The sequence below is a fragment of the Bombyx mandarina genome, chromosome 06 (genome assembly GCF_030267445.1).
Source record: "Bombyx mandarina strain Sakado chromosome 06, ASM3026744v2".
Lineage (NCBI taxonomy): Eukaryota > Metazoa > Arthropoda > Insecta > Lepidoptera > Bombycidae > Bombyx > Bombyx mandarina.
Window position 1 is genome coordinate 8,253,413 of NC_143213.1, and position 19,315 is coordinate 8,272,727.

At 34.6% G+C, this 19,315-nt stretch overlaps 1 protein-coding gene across 2 annotated transcripts in view; it reads left to right on the plus strand.

The window, feature by feature from the left end:
• The window catches only part of LOC114250822 (peroxidase), a 78,382-nt gene extending 63,316 nt beyond the window's left edge, over positions 1-15,066 (plus strand). For both annotated transcript variants that reach the window (XM_028184858.2, XM_028184859.2), the window contains 9 exons: positions 1,874-2,070; positions 4,895-5,093; positions 5,471-5,668; positions 6,143-6,293; positions 8,557-8,733; positions 10,689-10,839; positions 11,464-11,665; positions 12,268-12,376; positions 13,485-15,066. In XM_028184858.2, coding sequence (XP_028040659.2) covers positions 1,874-2,070; positions 4,895-5,093; positions 5,471-5,668; positions 6,143-6,293; positions 8,557-8,733; positions 10,689-10,839; positions 11,464-11,665; positions 12,268-12,376; positions 13,485-13,563 — 1,463 coding nt within the window. In that variant the 3' untranslated portion in view covers positions 13,564-15,066. The remainder of the gene's footprint in view (positions 1-1,873; positions 2,071-4,894; positions 5,094-5,470; positions 5,669-6,142; positions 6,294-8,556; positions 8,734-10,688; positions 10,840-11,463; positions 11,666-12,267; positions 12,377-13,484) is intronic.
• The last annotated feature ends 4,249 nt before the right edge of the window (positions 15,067-19,315 follow it).

Genomic DNA, 19,315 nt, shown 5'->3' on the forward strand with positions numbered 1-19,315 from the left:
ATTAATTGAGTTTTTCTCACAGTTTAACTAATCTCAAACGTCGGCTCGTACTGAAACAATTTCATTTAAAGTAACGCCTTACAACTAACACAAGACGGTTGCCTTGTGGCGCCTTATTAAAGATTCTCTGTCCTCAGAAACATTTCGTGCGACGTAAATTACGATACGATGGCATTATAAATCTAACTAATCTCGTTTAACGTCGAAAACAGAGGAGTTTTTACTACAAGTATATTCATTTTATTTAAATTTATGTTGTGAGATGTAAAATTAAAAGTCAACAAGTAATTGCTTTAGTTAATCTGAAGTTTACACCGCACTCGTGGCTTAAATGTATTATGTGCGTCTCTCCTGCCAGAAGTTATAAGTTTGAAATATAGTACGCTTTAATAAGCCCGGATGGAGGATTTGACCGACCCGCGCGTCTGGGCAACACAAAGCCGACGTCGTCCGAAATATGTCTTATCGGATCCCCTGGATCCACTCTCAGTGCTTTTAGGCTCTTCAAGCACTGGTCATGGTCCTCGTCGAGCTCGTCGATTATGACGAACTTACGAGTGCATTGAGTTTCTCGCCGGAACTTCTTAGTGGGTCTAGGGCTAGGGTAAGCAAATTCCCTCAGATTGAGTCCGTGAGCTCACCTACCTATCCGCGCGTAGCTGGAATAGCCTGGAATAATCTTAGGCTTTCAACGAATTGTTAGGAAAAAAAAGGATTTTATAATTACAACAAATAAGAAAATTTTGAATTTAAGTTAAAAGGGTGAATGAATCTTAAGCATTCGCTGACGGAAACATTGTGGATTATATAGTTAGTTACCATATAATACAGCTCAATGTTCGACCCCATGCCTTTAATAATAAAAACAGGTCCTTTATTGATTTCTCATTTGTCATCTTGGTGGTACTACTCCATACCATATAAAGTATGCTCCCTGTAATGCAAACAAGAACTATATAAACTTACAACTCAATAAAATGAGCGATATGCGAATAAAAATTGTTCAAGAAGAAAAAAAAAACATTAAAATTTAAGCACTAAACGTGAATATGATAGAATTGTGCGAACTTGGTTAAATATTGAGTAAATACTGTAAAATTTCAAACAACTACGTCATCTAAGAGATACATCTGAAATAATTTTGTGGCTGAAACAATGGAGTCTGTATTTGAGCGCTTTATGGATATAACGGTTCGAAAACCTGACAAACCGATAATTGCACACGGGGGTGCCTGTTCGATTGCCGGTAGGACTTTCTGGACTTTAATTATCATTCTTGAAAATAAATTTGTATAATAAAAATTTTAAAGAAACGAGAAAGGAATAGAGTATATACGTTTTGATTAATCATCATCATATTATCATAAAATAAATAATAGTTTAAAAAAACTAACAAAATACGCCTTTATAGAAAATCTAACTAAAAAATAGAAAAGAAAATTTAATAAATTTGAATTAAAAATAGTGTAAGAAAAAATGATTTTATTGTAAAAAAGCGTGGGGTGCTTTTCAGGATATTATCAAAAGCGAATTTTGTTAGTTTTTTTAAACTATTATTTATTTTTCATTTTTTAGTTGAATTTCAATTTTTTTAATATTTTTTTAAATATTGAATTGTCATCGGTCCTTAATAAGTATACCAAATTTCGAGTAAATCCGACGTTTTGAAGGGGGTCAAAAACATGTTCAAAGATTCCGTTACAAACATACCTACATACATACGTCTGAAGCTAAGGAAAGCGTATTAATATATTTTCCCACTTTAGTTAAGAGCAAAATATTATTTGACGTTTGACACGTCAATGAAAGATTAGTTATTGTTTTGTTAAAGGAATAAATGTGATATTTTATAATTCATTTCTATGGTCTTTAGATGCTGATAGGATTACGTGCTGCGATAATAATGGTCTTCTCGCATTGGATGCTACAACCAACCCATTCTGTGCTCCGTTACTGGTACCACCGAACGATCCTGTACATTCCGCCCAAGGTACTCAATGTATGAACTTTGTGAGGACCACTTCAACTAGGGACAGAGGCTGTACACCTCCGAATGCACCTGCTGAACCGGTAAGTAAACATATTTGTTACTAGCTGACCCGGCAGACTTCATAGTACCTCAATCGATAAATAAAAGACCTAAACTTTTGTATAAAATAAACTTAAATCATATACATCAAAGAAAAACCAAAATTGTTATGTTTATTTAATTCCGAGCATTTTCATATTCATCTACCTTCTAAACCTTCTCTGGACTTCCACGAATAATGCTAAAATTAGGCAAATCGGTTCAGCCGTTCTCGAGTTTTAGCGAGACTAACGAACTTTTTTACTGGTGGTAGGACCTCTTGTGAGTCCGCACGGGTAGGTACCACCGCCCTGCCTATTTCTGCCGTGAAGCAGTAATGCGTTTCGGTTTAAAGGGTGGAGCAGCCGTTGTAACTATAATTGAGACCTTAGAACTTATATCTCAAGGTGGGTGGCACATTTACGTTGTAGATGTCTATTGGCTCCAGTAACCACTTAACACCAGGTGGGCTGTGAGCTCGTCCACTCATCTAAGCAATAAATAAAAAAAACAGCAATTCATTTTTATATATTATTATAGAGATAGAATAGTATAAATTATTGTCAGACTATGTCAGAAGTGTGTTTTATTTAGATATAGGCACGGTATTTAGCTAACGGTTCACGCGGTGTTACGACTATATTATAATCGCCATACCACCCCAGCCCACACACCGCATCGCATTGTTGCTACGCGGCAACAGACCGGATGATGGTAATAACCCGTGCGATATCACAACACTTGGGGGGCTTTCCACTTGTAATATTGCAAATTTAAGAAGAGTTGACCATTGAATACTAATTGAAAGATCGACGTAAAGCTATATCTGATTCAAATAATAAGAATTTTGTCTGTAATAATGTTAGCTCAAGGTCACCTAATAAGTTTGTTGTGGCCATTCACGTAGTGTGAAGTTCTCGGTAAGAGCTTACTATAGAAATGATCCTATGAAATAAAGTCTTAAAATAGATTTCAGTGAAACATTTCGATAAGGAAAAGGAATATTTCGAATATAACTGTTTGCTAATGAAAGTTAGACGTTTGACAAATAACTTAACTAATTTAATATGTATGTGATCCAAGCCTGACTCGGAGAATTAAAATTACTTTTACTGTTTAATCTCGCGATTTTTATTGTCGTTTATATTATATAAAGTCTAGATTACTTAACATCCGGGATCCACTTATTATTATATATGGGGGTTATACATATATGGGGAACATGAAAACCAAAATAAAAGAAACTGGCAGATCTCAAGATACTATATTGGTTCAAACGTAAAAGTCGGGAAATAATTTTTATAGAGAAATAAACGGTAGTTAGCACAATATTCAAATGTCATCAATCAATATTCGAATAACATCTTCGTCTTCCGTGACCACGAAAACTGTCAAGTATACGTAACGTTGGAACTAATATAATGACAATAAAAAATACGAAATTAAAACATTAAAGTACTTTTAATTGTCTAAACGCGGAAATCGAAGAATATACACTAGCGAGCAAAAGTTTGGAATCACTTGCAGATGTTGCATTGAATACAGCTGATGTACCTAGTGAGAAATTATTTTTCTTCGCGAAAACTTGGATTTTTATCGGAATACGATGACATCTGAACTGTCAATCAATGATAATATTAAATGAGTGATAATTTCCACAGACCTTTACTATAGGTATATCCATTTCATATCCATTAATATGGAACTTTATTGTTTAGTGTCAAATGTCTAAATGAATAATGTCATTGTATAATAGAGAGATGTTAGAAACATAGCAATTACTACTTAAAACGGGATATTTACCAGTCTATTATACGAAATGAGTTCCCGATATTTTTAGTAATAATTATTATGTTCGTGACCATGTTAGTTTAAATTATAATTATGTTGTATCTGACTTAACGTACTGGCCCTTAACAGTAGCTGAGCCATCGATGCTTGTCTATACAAAAATAATCTAATAACCCAGTCGAATCGTGTCCGACATATCTTTTGCGTTCCTGGAAACACAAAAGTTGCTGGTTAAAGAGCTATTTGCTATTTCTCATAGTTTAATTTGAAGAAATTTTATCATGCATAAAATGGGTTCAATAGATTAGTAGTAGGCAGTTGAGATGTGTGAAAATAGATGGACATCAAAGCATTTACGGCACCTCGTTTCGTAATACCAAATAACTTGTGATTTATCATTACTTTTAAATTATAGCAAAAACCAGACATTAACATAATTTAAATACAAAATTTCAACCTAACCTTTCATTATTATTTTTAATAAACTGAAACAAAATATTATAGTCCCTAAGGTGTGTTTCGTTAACATTTTCATAAAAGGTTACAATTATATAACAATCAGCTTTAATTCATTTTATTATGTGTTAGAAATAATTTTGGTCTTATAATACATTGTTGTTATTAAACAGAAGAACAGTTCGATCTATCTATAAATTTAAAATGAAAATATTAACGTTTATTGATGAGTGATTTTTTCGCTCAGTTTTCGTGTAGAGTTTCAGTTTGGGAATTTTAAGTCTTAGAAAGACTTAAATCTCTATTTTTTGTAAATAGTAAGTTCATTAAACAGTCCACAGAATCTAAACCCAAACTTAAATTTATCAATAAGTGGACCATTTCGTTACCGTACTTAAGATCGATCTTGAAGATAATAGAGGTTTATTGATATAAACGTTACATATTATAGCACTTTCATAATATAAATACACGTTATCAATCATTGTATGTATACACAGTGTATAATTGGATTCTGTGGGATTTTCATTGTTTTATTTATCCGACATCTGGCCGACATTTTTATGGATTTGCTTCCAGTTAACGACTGTGACTGCTTACATGGATCTTTCTTTGGTCTACGGAAGCAGTGCCGGTCAAGCAGATCCCATTAGAGCAGGAGCTGGTGGAAGATTGCTAACCATTCTGAGGAAGGGTCAAGAATGGCCTCCCCAGGATCCCAATGTCACGTTAACTTGCGAGTCTGCAAAATCACCCAATGAACCTTGTTACTTAGCCGGTAAGTATAGTGAATAAAATTTTATATGCTTAAACGGCAATTTGCTCGATAACCAACGACTTAGGCTGGTTTTTTTTATATAATTTATATTTTATTAAATTAACTTTTACGGAAAATTAAAAGTCTGGTATTAAAAATTCTAGTTTTTTAATTATGTATATTATTAAATGATCTCGTGGTTTACGTGATGTTTACCGGGGTCTGTAAATATCACAACTTGAATGGCGACATCCATCTTGAGATATGATGTCGAACACTTGGAGCCTTCACGAGTCTTACCAAGAAGTAATGAACAAATACCAATATCCAATTGGAATCGTTATTCAGTTACTGAACAACATTCTGAGTCATAATTTAACTAAAAAATATATTCTCAGGTGACATCAGAGTGAATCAGAATCCTCAACTGACGGTGCTGCAGATAATTCTTCTTCGCGAACATAACCGCATCGCCAACACGCTTAGTCGACTCAATCCTCATTGGGACGACGAGACCCTGTTCCAGGAAGCAAGACGAATACATATTGCCGAAATACAGCACATCAATTACTACGAATACCTTCCTATTTTCCTTGGTATGCATGAACAAATAGTTAAACAGAAAGCACCACAGATAACGGAGGCCTCAGTTGGATTTTTTAGCGATGTTTGAATTGCGAGCTCTTAATGATCCACTTAAAGCTCTCCACTTAGAAAAAATTCAGTTCTTATTTTAAATTACCGAACACGGGCTTATGAACGAAGTGTGCGATGAAACAAGAACATTGTGTGATAAAAATTTAAGTGGAAATATATGTATCTAATTTGCCTAATTATTGGGCGTATTGTAAGCCCCTACATGGTCTACCCATTTCTCTCTTGAAACAAGTTTTTCGGTTTGAACAGTGGGATAGCTGTTGTATCATTCAATTGGGATTACGATCTTATGTCTCACTCAAGAAAATCACGTTTTTATAATTATTTTTGTAACCTCTAATATCAGGCTTTGAATTCTTTCATCTGGTTATTAAATAAAAAAATATAGTTTTATAACAGGAGAATTTTCACAGGTTTCGAAAACATGGTGAAAAACAAGTTAATCTACCCCGGAGTACATGGTTATGTAAACGATTATAATCCGAACGTTGATCCCACGATCTTAGATGAGCACGCTACTGCCGCTTTCAGACATTTCCATACGTTGATTCGAGGTTATTTAAAGTAAGTACAATTTGAACTAGTACGTTAATCAATATACCTTGTTCATCAATATAATGATCTGAAAACTGGCTTTATGTTTTCTTATATATGTTGATATTTATAAGCTTAATTAACAAGTTATACACATTAGTGTATTAAAAGTATTATGTGCATTTATTTATAATGGCTAGATTCTATTGATAATCATTAATAGAATCTAGCCATCATAAATAAATCCATAGCCATCATTAAAGTAGCTCATAGATTTGTCAAGTAAAATTCCGAATAAATAAATCTAAGTAGGCTCTAGGACTATGGTCTACTTCTAATTACGATAATGTAAATAAAACTAAACAAGCATTAAATACTATTTTCGTGATGACAATACAAACTTTTAGATAGATTAGATTTATGTAGTAGAGAAAAAAAAAAAAAAATACATTTACAAGTCTACAAAGTAGATTTGCTGCATGAAAATATTACATTTTGTTATCCAGAGAAAATTCAGAAACAAAATTTTTCAAGTAGTAGCTGAACTGGATATGAAGTTGCAAAAAGTCCTAGAGACTTGAGCAATCCCCACTATTACAAACTTTGCCACGTCTTTCGCTGTAGGTAATTTTGTTGAGCTTTTCCTGCGCTTGAATAGGATGAGACTATATAAAGACTAGATTTTACCGTCTGATTTTATGATTCACGTTCAATAAGCTCGAAGTGAAACTGTAAATCTGTTTATTATCGGAACAAAAGAAAATAAAGCCTTAGAAAGATTCGAACGTGATTGTCTCTGGAGCTTACTTTGCTTGCAAGGTTTGTTAATTTGAATAAATTATCATGCTTTACTATTATTATTTTTTACTATTATTATTGTTTAGCGCGTAAAATGACAAACTTGCGAACGCATTGTCGTCCTTGTTATGCGTTACCCGGCGTTTTTCAAGAAATATCATGGCAAATATGTAATATATTAGAAGTATTCAGCTAACTTTGAACAAAATCTTTTGGAAACCCCTTCACCCATTTTTGCGTGATTTAAAAAAAAAAGCAAAAACCCTTATGTAAAATAATATTATACATATATAAAATAAATATTTATTTATTTTCCGGTAAAGTAATTCTTACCTTGAAATTAAGATACATTTAAATATTCTTCATTTACAACTAGGATCTTTGTTTTATTTTTTTTTGTTTTTGACAAATTATTCGCATCATTTTCTTGTAAGATAATATAGTATTCCAGTTATTTTTGTCATTATACAGTCAAGTGATATGTAATTAATATCACCTATTAAAAAAGTTGAAGAATACTTAAAAAATAAATATATTCATATAATATTATAAATGATTAACATTTAAAAGAAATAAACGCTATCGCAAAAACAATTTTAGAGTAATGAATACCGCTAGACCTGTTTAATTTTTATTCACATAATTTCCTCCATAGTATTCATTGTAATCTAAATGTTAGGCTTGAATTGGAACGAATTCGTAAATTCAGAAGAATTAAAAGATAATTTACTACTTAGATCGAAGGTTAAAAAATTCAAATTTATTTTACCTATCGTTGAGTGCTATAATTTATCATGCAACTATTCTGTGTTCAATTCCAGCTGGCTGGTACAATTTTTTCTAATGAAATATGTATAATTGAAGGTTAAAAATTTATTAAATTTTCGACTCTATTTATAAAGCTTATCATATAGCAAGTATCCAATTAACTTTCCAACTTATGATAATTCGTATTGGATAAGGTCTATTGTGAACTAGCATAATATATTAATTATCTTTATTTATTATTTATAGCACGTGTATACTACTCGAGCAGCGGATAATCTTGGTTTCCAAATAAAAAGTTATCATATCATAAAAAGTCTACTGAGGCTTCCTTATATCTTCGATTGTCGATGCCCTTATAGAACCAATAAAGACACCACCACGCGTTTCCGATCCGGTGGGAGCCTCGTCATCAACTTTGAGCCCCGTGAGCTCACCTACTAGTTAAGGTTAAGCTGAAGTGGTCCCTCAAGACTATCAGCTTCGGTAGGGAAAAAAAACCACGTGGCCTGTAAAGTCATATCACTAGCTATGCCTATATAAAAATCGTGATCGTGAAAAAAATGATCTCAGTAATTTAGTTTAGATGGGTGGACGAGCTCACAGCCCACCTGATGTTAAGTGGTTACTGGAGCCCATAGACATCCACAACGTAAATGCGCCACCCACCTTGAGATATATGTTTTAATTAAATCATAATAAAATAAATAAAGAAAAATTAAATTGACAGGTTAATATCGGAACGTCGTGAACTCGTCGGGGCGGTTCGTATGAGCGACTGGTTCAACAGACCCTTGCTATTGGAAATCAACGACTCCTTCAACAACTTGGCAAGAGGCCTTACTGTTGAGGAACAAGGCTTCAGTGATCAATTTTGGGACACGGAAATTACACAGTTCATGTTTAAGTGAGTTTCTTAACCAACTTCTGCTCGTAGCTTTTTTTTTTATCTCTTAGCTGGGTGGACGAGCTCACAGCCCACCTGGTGTTATGTGGTTACTGGAGCCTATAGACATATAAGACGTAAATGCGCCACCCACCTTGAGATATGAGTTCTAAGGTCTCAAGTATAGTTACAACGGCTGCCCCGCCCTTCGAACCGAAACGCGTTACTGCTTCACGGCAGAAACAGGCAGGGCGGTGGTACCTACCCGCGCGGACTCACAAGAGGTCCTACCACCAGTAGTTGTATCGATAATGTACCTATAATGCAAGCTACTTACGTACTAACACCCTATTGATTACCACTATTCATTCGAATTCAATTAACTAAGTTTCAAGTATATCTCTTTGTTGTAAATAAATTTATAGGATTGACATATTTCTCCATTCAAGTAGCATGGGTGTTATTGTTAACTTTTATTATCATTGTATCTTTGTTTAGTTTTAGTTCTGCCATTCTTAGAACACTAAAGAAGCTAATTTTATCAGAATTTATCAGATAAAGTCCATTTCTTTTTCGATTTCTTTTAATATGTTCCAAGTTGAAACCTCTACCGAGAATGTCTCAGTAAAATGTGTACTCTAGCGATCTTATTACAAATTGGAGAACGGTTTTGTGGGTGTTTTGACTATCTCAAAAATATTATGGGAGGTACAATTCATTATTTGATCTTATCGTATTCTTCTTTGTTTATTAGCATTTACAAGTATTCTGTCGTGCTTGACAGATAATAATACTCTTCTACAAACATGATTTTCGTGTATATTGTGAGACTGTTGACTTGCTATAAATATCTTGATTTGAATAGCTGTCGCCTACGTTCATTTCTTTTGCGGTCGTAAATAGTAAAAAGGTATGTGATACATAGCTCCTGCTTATTCCATGTAAAATCTGCAGGTCAGGTCTTCCTTTTCTTATTAATTGCTTAGATGGGTGGACGAGCTCACGGCCCACGTGGTGTTAAGCGGTTACCGGAGTTCATAGACATCTACAACGTAAATACCACCACCTACCTTGAGACCAGAGGTCTCAGTTGTAACGGTACGACGGCTGCGCCACTCTTCAAACTGAAACGCATTACTGCTTCACGACAGAAATAAGCATGGTGGTGGTACCCGTGCGGACTTAAAAGACGTCCAAAGATCTAGTGATTCTTGTTGGTCTAGTCTGTATTCGTTCCAATGTAATCTGTACTAATATTTAAATCAACAGTGGTTTTATGGATGTTCCGCTATAACTACTAAACCATGCATCCGATTGAGTTGAAACTTGGTATCCATGTAGAAAATACATGTATTTAATGGATAGGCTAATATTTATATGAGTGTTGAACTCCCTACACCAGTTGCGGGGGCGTTAATGATGAGAATCTTCGTGGGGGTGAGAAATAATAATGTTAATTTTAAATGCCCAGCGAAGCGGACGGGCACAGCTAGTTTTTGATATGATTTTAGAGTCTATCATAAAGCGTCTTGAACGAACGTATTGGGTTCAAAAATTCTCATAAATATTTGCTGATACATTGTCATCGTAACCGCAATCCAACTTGAACGCGAACCCTCGACGATTTTTTATCAAATCTAAAAGCACTATTCCTTAACGAAAAAAAAAGAAAGAAAAAGATTTATATATCCTATAATACATACGAAAAAAAAAAAAACATTGTGAGCGAGGCCACACATTATATCTATTTATTATATATTATATTAATATGAGTTACTATTTTATCAAGTAATATTATAAGTTTGAAGGCTAGATAGGTAGGGGTGTATTTTAGTATTTTTTTCCGTTTCAGCTTAATATTCTAACTTAATATTCTAAGTTCTTGACTGGATTAGCGTGTGGATTTTTGTCACTAATAATTTTTTTCTGATCTAATCTGGCTGCTACTTATTTATTGATATCCCTTTTCCTTATAGGCGCAATAATACATTTGGCGGCGATTTACGAGCTACAGACATCCAACGCGGTCGAGATCACGGGCTAGGTACTTACGCGGTGACTCGTGCAGCCTGCGGCCTGCCAGTGCCAAAAAGTTTCCGGGACATGCAAGATTTTATGTCAACGGAGGTGGTTATAGCATAATGAAATCTTACAAATGTCTAATTTATTTTTATAACTGTTTTTTAAGCTACACTCGGCGGCAGATAGAGGCAAATAGCGTGGAATGGTTGCGAGAAGGTGGTCACGACTCTCAGTCTTGAGGAAACCGAAGCAAGAAGAAGAAGCTAATACTGCCGAAAACAATTCATGATTTTTAATTTTCGAGAAAAATACTGGATCGTTAACAACGTTCCATAATTTATTTATTTGTATAATTGTATTTATTGGTATACTAGCTTAGCATCCTCATGCTCATTGGAACCCATAGGTATCACAAACTGAGTCTTGCCACATACCGTAAGTCTTGATTTTATTGTAAAACGATTTTCCTCCTTCTTAAGCCGGACCGCATGATTATTTCGCGGCAGAAATAGTCATGAGTTTGGCACCTCTCCGTTGGGCGTCTGTCAAATCATAATACAGATTATCTTGTATTATAATTGTTATTTTCTAAAAAAATATATAGTGTTTTATATAATGTCACATGTATAAGAACTCATGAGAACATAATGACACAAGAAATTGTGCTTTGTACTCTGCTAAGCGGTTCGTTTCACCGTCCACCGTCATATATTGTACTATTTTTTTCAGAATGTAAAAATCCTTCGAGGTCTGTACGAGTCCTCTGAGGACGTTGATCTGGTTGTGGGTGGGTCTTTGGAGCGGAATGTACCCGGAGCACAGGCTGGACCGACATTCCTCTGCATCCTCACCGAGCAATTTTACAGAACAAGGGTCGGAGATAGATACTTCTTCGAAAACGGTGCCGACCGTGATACTGCTTTTACTCCAAGTGAGCTCCAAAAAAAAAATCGTATTTTTATTCAACTTTTTGGAACGAAGTTCCTTAGGACGATGCGGAGGGGTACCCTAACCGGAAAAAAACGTCCGTAACGTAAGATTTTTATAAGTAATGCACACAGTGTACGACTTGTAATAACGTACAAAAATAACATATTTTCTAACATTCATTGACCACGATCTCAGAGCGTTCGTTTGCGCAATACCTACACTAATTCTTATGCAAACAACCGTGAATCAAGTGTACCACAATAAGTTCGCACGTTACCGAATGACCGTGCGTAGTTGCGAAACCACCAGTTTTATTTCGTTTATACCTCGAATAGAAATTAAAATTTATATTTTTATAATAAGGAACTTCGTTCCTATCCGGTGTCTCACGACACCACACATCTTTTTTATTTACTATGTGTTACCTCACATATAATTTCTTCTATCTTTTTCGCTTATAATAGAATTACATCCATCATTAATCAATCTTTACACTTAAATTTCGTAATCCAGCTCTCAACAATTATTTTAAAGTACCAGACTGAGTAATAAGATTTGTTTGTTTGTTTTAAATTCAATCAACATTATTGTCATTAAATATAGGTCAAGTAGAAACGATACGAAGCGGTGCATCGATGGCACGCTTGCTCTGCGACAACGCTGATGGAATCAACTCAATGCAACCGAGGGCTTTCCAGCAGATATCGCCCGGGTATGTAAAATATAAATATTGAAAGCCGATAAAATTAACATTTTTTTCTAAGGAACCCAACAAGTATTAGCGAATAAATTGCGCAAATATTTTATGTAATTATTGGTGGTAGGGCAAATGAGTGAAATAGCTCACGACCTATCTGATATTAAGGGTTTTTGAAGTACACATCACCAAATAGTAACAGTAACAGCAGTCTTACCTTTCAAACCGGAAAATGTTATTGATTTGTGGCAGAAATAGGCAAAGTGGAGATTTGAAGCGCACACGGGTAGGTTAATATGTACAATACGCCTTAACACCAGTAATTACGAGAATTATATTTTCGGAGACTTTTATTATAATTTCATGGTATTATTCCATCATCGAGGGCATTTTTGAGTCGTCGTGGCCTAACGTCCGGTGCATTCGTGTTGAGCGATGCACCGGTGTTCGAATCTCAGGCGGGTACCAATTTTTCTAATGAAATACTTACTCAACAAATGTTCATGATTGACTTCCACGGTAAAAGAATAACATCGTGTAATGAAAATCAAACCCGCAAAATTATAGTTTGCGTAATTACTGGTGGTAGGACCTCTAGTGAGTCCGGGCGGGTAGGTACCACCACCCTGCCTATTTCTGCCGTGAAGCAGTAATGCGTTTCGGTTTGAAGGGTGGGGCAGCCGTTGTAACTATAGTTGAGACCTTAGAACTTATATCTCAAGGTAGCTGGCGCATTTACGTTGTGGATGTCTATGGGATCCAGTAACCACTTAACACCAGGTGGGCTGTTAGCTCGTCCAACCCATCAAAGAAATAAATAAAAAATGTGCAGATGAATTAATTTACCTATTTTCTTAGAAAAGTTGGTACTTTTGTGCGAGATTTGAACTTCGGTACAGTTGCATCGCTCGATACGAGTACACTTACGTAAATGCTTTAAGCCACGAAAACTTTATATTTCATCATTAATTTCATTATAAATTTTTCACATAGTTTATCAAATGGGTTAACTTGTAAATCTTCTTCGTAGATGCTACTCTACTACATACTATTTTTTTTATTAGGTATTCTTCTTCTTACTAATGGAGTCTTTAAATGATTATAGAGTTTTTTTTTTTTTCAGGAATCAAATAGTATCCTGCGATGACTTACCCGCCGTGGACCTTAGCTTATGGCAGGATGCAAGTGGATTATTTAAATAAATATATGACTTAAGTTCTAAGTTTATGCTAATGTACAGAACGAAATGAAGTCAGGATAGTACTTTTATTGTTATTCTTAATAGTTATAGTTTTATCAGCTACTGACCCTCCAAAAGATAAAAAATATTCTCTAGACTGACCAGTCAGTATTTACCTATTTCTATCAGATCTTTTTATGGGTCAATGAAATAGTAAGCTTTAGACTCACCTACGATTTTGATGTCCAATATTATCAGAGCTATGTTTATTCATGTGCAGTAGAAATAGATTTCGAAAATATTACATTCCATTTCATTTAAACTAAATATATGTTATTAATACGTAAAATCCATTAGAATTAGTTTGGTTATTTAGTTTTGAATTAAGTGTAAAAATAAGGGATTAATTTTTTTATATGCTGCTATATTAGCGTCATCCTTATGTTTGCATCGTTCTGCTTGGTACGGGATATCTCTGAAACACTTTTCTGTTTGCTATATTCCACCAGTATAATTTATCTTCAACAGCACGAAAAGAAAAATTTCTAAACTGACGCTCTTGAATTATTTCGTTCCTTGCAGTGTCATAAAATTTTCAGAAAAAAATCATGTGTTTACTCATCCTTACCATTCAGTAAAAAGAAATGTATGCTCTTTCCACACACATTGGGTACTAATTCATATCTTATACACACGCTCTAGTATGTAGTTATCATTATGATGATACACGCCGATGGGGGCAGTATTATGCTTTAAAGAACTGGGTTTCTAATGGCGGATTTCGATCTCTCGTCCCGAGGTAGTGTCGTGAAATGAAATGAAATTTGAATGAAATTTAAGAGCCGGTAACCATATAACCTTGAGGTTATCTTTCTGCTTAAAAATAAATTGAATCGTATTTTAGAGCATGTACAGCGTACCCAATTATGATAGTTTCAATATGTAATAATTTCGGTGGCAATTTATCAAAATAATCTCGACAGTGGTGCTCAAATTTACGTATTAGGATTATGTAAAACAAACATTGTATTGAAACAGATAAACCTTTGATCGATAATAATTGTGCCAGGCTTATACGACACATAATGTCTTTTTACATTATATTTGATAAGTTTTCGTTCGGTAACGTGACTAAAAAAATTGAGACGATGCCTAATTTTTGGCTCCGAAAATCTTCTTGATTCTGCGGTGGAACTGCTTAGCCTTACTTGATTGTTTAGTTAATTCGTTCAAGGAGCGATTATTCTATAGCGTACGCATATATCCAAATGTACATGAATAATTTAGAATATGTAAATACAATTAAACGTGAATGTTATTGTATTTAAATATAATTTAAATTTTGTCTAAGTCAATTTATATGTGTCTTAATACTGCCTATTGAAAACATTTGGCAGAGTAGATTTTATTTCACTTCCATAAAATAAACATTACGAACACATTTAAAAGAATATAAAAATACTACGGACTATTTTGAATTATATGAGAAGGAGGTATTTTGATAAGAACCTGAATTTACTTTGATACTGTTGTGTCTAAATAAAATAATTAAGTAAATATTGTAAGCTATATAAATTAGTATCATTGTACAATACGTAAATATAAATGTATCCGTGTTAAACATAATGATAAATTAATAAAAAGATAATAATTTTAATCCCTTTTATTTATTAAATTTGTTTTATTTCACTTTTGTTGTTGAATATTTAATTATAATACTTGATACACCCCGTGCTACCTTGCAGTTAGGGTGATCTCGTATTTTATCTTTTTTCACTTTAATTTTTTATTTCTATTTTATTCAGTCGAGCATAGACCCTACCATATGGTGAGTGGTTACCGCCGCTTATGGACATCAGCAATGCTAGAGGCAGAAACAAGCCGCTATCTATCTTTAAGTACTCACTGCATTTTCAAGCTCGTTTGAAAAAGAACACTTCGTAGCACTCGGGAAACAACGTGGAGGAGAGTTCATTTCAAATCTGGATGGTAACTGCTGAGAAAAGATATCTGGAAATGCGCTGTGGATGAATGCAATGGTTGTAAGTAATAATATAGATGAATTCTGTTCCGAAGGCGGGCGGTGCGATGGTAAAAACGAAATGATGGGATCATTCCAAACAATTCCACAGACCACTCCCCACGGAATATACGATATTAAAAATACGGTAGTAAAATACAGAGAGAACCGAAGTCCCTCTGCAGACCCAGAGGTTCCATACGATCCGTGAGAAAAGGATTGTCGACAAACCGAACGGCTTTTTTTTCTACTGACTCAAATGGAAAAAGCTTGCATTTGGGAGCCCCAGCAGAGAGATGGGAGCAGTACTCTAAGGGAGGCTTTTACTTTGTGAAACAAAAGTATTTGTTCAGGTGGGAAGTATATGCTCTGCTGAGGGATCCTAGCATTTGTGACGCCAACTTGGCTTTGCACTCCCAATGACTTCCATATTGGACATCGCTCGGACGGTTGCAGAAAAACTCTTTGCAGCACTATAACAATAGGATCCTTCTTGCGATGTAGTGAACGCGCAAACATATGTCTTCAGCTCGGAATATCGCCCCAGAGAGTTTATCATTTCAGACAAAAGTTTTGATAATTTCTCTAGAGACGGAACATCCACCGAACTTCGTTTTCTGGAGTATTTCCATGCCGTGTATGTGAAGGCTTGAAGTACAGTATCCCTACTAGCATTATTGTAGGGACAGCTCAGAAGAAGGAACAAACAATTCCAATCCCTGAAGCACCACGTATTTAAGTCGGTCCGTAGCGACGTCAGAATCAGCAGAAGAAAAGCAGAGTCGCCATGGGTGCGATACGTAAAATTCACGCATTTCATCGCAATCTGCTAACTTATACTGCAAAACTCATCGATACCCGATCTTCGTCCGAAGACCAGGACGAGAAAGTGGTATGGCAGCATGTATACGAATTACCGCGCGACAGGATTTTACACATTTTAGTAGGGACCACCGGATTCAGGTACTGACCGACGATCTGGTAGCAGTGATCGTTTCACTAGACTTCCCTATACCCCCATTAAAGAGGAAAGGGAAGGAATAGAACTGGCCCTTCAAACCAAACACCGGAACACAGCTAGGCCATTTGGCAGGTACTCCTAGTTGGAGGGTCGCTAGCCAGTCGGACAAGGTCCAACTATCGGTTATGTTTTCGGCCCTCGTTAGGTGCCACCCAGGGGGGTGAGGTCATTCGTAGGGTACCGTGGGTTAAGCTCGCCGAGGCGGACAGCACCTACCTTCAAAACAAACTCGTTGGAGATCTATAATATACTTGTGTATTTATAGCATTTAAAATTTCATTTATTTTTCTATTAACCAACCAACCAAGAGAATTACAGTTCTGAAAAGAATCGTCGAAACAGTCTCATTGGTCTTGTTTTTTTACATATCCAAACACTACTAACAAATAAAATAATAAAAACCAATAATGATGTTTGCCATACATTGCTGGTTTCTTTTTTAAATTGACTAAGTGAAAAATTAGACTTAAAATTTAATGAACAACTCTGTGCCGTGTTGAAAAGTTAATATTTGATTACGATAAAGAATTTACATTGAAGTGAATATGCGTAGTTGTTAATTAACAGTTGTGTAATTTTAATTAAAAACTTAAAAATGAAAATCAATCTTAACCACGAATTGTTAAAGTTTCATCTTGTTTAAATAGCTGTTTCATGGGTAATATAAGAACAACCTATAATCATAATTTCAAATTACATCATTTAAATTCAATCGGATTGGCCGTTGTAACTTTTAAATTAACTTTATTTCGCGTCTTATTTTGGGGATATTAAATAAAATTGTGGTCTCTATATCATTTCATGTGTAATTTAATTGCAAAAAAAAATAAAATATATCAATGATAAATAATTAAAAAAAACTTCCTATCAGCGACTTATTAAAAATGGATTTAAAAGGTAATTATAAAATTAAAATATTATTTTATTTAGAGATTTTAAGACAGTAATCTTTTCATAACAAAAAGAAATGATGATGAACAGTCTTTGATGGAATACGTGTTCTTTTTCTTTCCATTGAATACTACTAGATTATACCAGAAATTCAGAAAGCGTACAGCAAATTCAACATTTTTTAAAACCATCAAATTCACAGAGATTTCTCTACAATAATACTTGGGAGGAGTAATACATACTTTCTTTTTTTTTTTTTAAATAATACACGTTAACTGGTCCCGTGGTAAGTTCGTAAAGAACTTGTGTTACAGGTACCAGATAACGGAAATAAATGTAATATTTTATTATACACATACATATATTTAATATACATCCATAACCCTGGAAAAGACATTTTTATATTTATCATACAAATATCTTTCCTTGGCGGGATTCGAACCCGCGCCCCCCTTATGTAGTGACCATGTCACTTACCACTACACCAGACGTTGTTGGAGTAGTAAAAACGGAATAGTATACGATCAGAACCCATACTGCTGTGGTATATGATTGAGATTATTAAGGTGTCTGAAACTTAATAATTATAGATATTTTTATTGTTATTTTTGCGGGTAATATTTATGTGACAAACTATACCAACTATCTCATGGTAAGTAGTAATCGCCACTCATGAAAATCTGCAAAGCCAGGGAGGGTTTTTTTTTATTGCCCTTGTAGGAAGACGAGCATACGGCCCACCTGATGGTGAGTGGTTACCGTCGCCCATGGACTTCAGCAATGCCAGGGGCAGAGCCAAGCCGCTGCCTACCGTAAAACTACAGACAAGCCGCAGCGGGGTGTGTCAGGGTGGCATCATGATGGACTTGGAAGATCAAGCACTAGAGGGTGTAGCTTTCAAGTCTATTTCGCTCCAAAACTAGTTAGGTTTTAAAAAAAGCTTTTATAAAAAGAGTAAACACTAAAGTTTCGAAATCGCTTAATGAAGTTTGTCCATTCTCTAATGCACTAACGACTATTTCTATTTCTGCCGTGAAGCAGTAATGCGTTTCGGTTTGAAGGGTGGGGTAGCCGTTGTAACTATACTGAGACCTTAGAACTTATATCTCAAGGTGGGTGGCGCATTTACATTGTAGATGTCTATGGGCTCCAGTAACCACTTAACACCAGGTGGGCTGTGAGCTCGTCCACCCATCTAAGCAATAAAAAAAAAAACCTAAATGTGAGATTTTGAACTGTAAAAACAGGCTACAGGTATACACTTTTATCCTTTATATTTTATGTCCTAATTGCTTATTCCGTTTTAGTTGGTGTAGATGCCAAAAACAAAATGGCCCCAAACGATAAGTTACCGGTGTCAAAATTGAATGCCAGTCTTTTAAGTAAAAAAAAAAACAGTCTTAAATAAAGACATCGGAATTTTGGCTATTAATACCTAATGTATGCAAACTGTTTGAACAAATGATAAAACTTCATTTGTCTTCTAATACAAATTTTAGTTATTACCATTTTAGTACGAAGAAAATTTGAATTTTATCACTCGATCGTTTGTTATATAAAGTAAAAATAATATTCAACAGTACATTTTAATTTAAAAGCTAGTCAGCAAAGGGTTTCGCGGACTGCCGTTTTAAATTATTATTTTTTTGTTTGCTGCTTTTTATTTCAAGTGGTTCTAGATACAACTATTAGTAAATTACTTAATTAATTTACTTAATTATTTAACTTTTACTTAATTAATTACTACTTTAATTTTACTTTTTTATTTTAATTTTAATTTTACTTTAATTACTTAATTAACTTAATTATTTTTTAACTGGTGGTAGGACCTCTTGTGAGTCC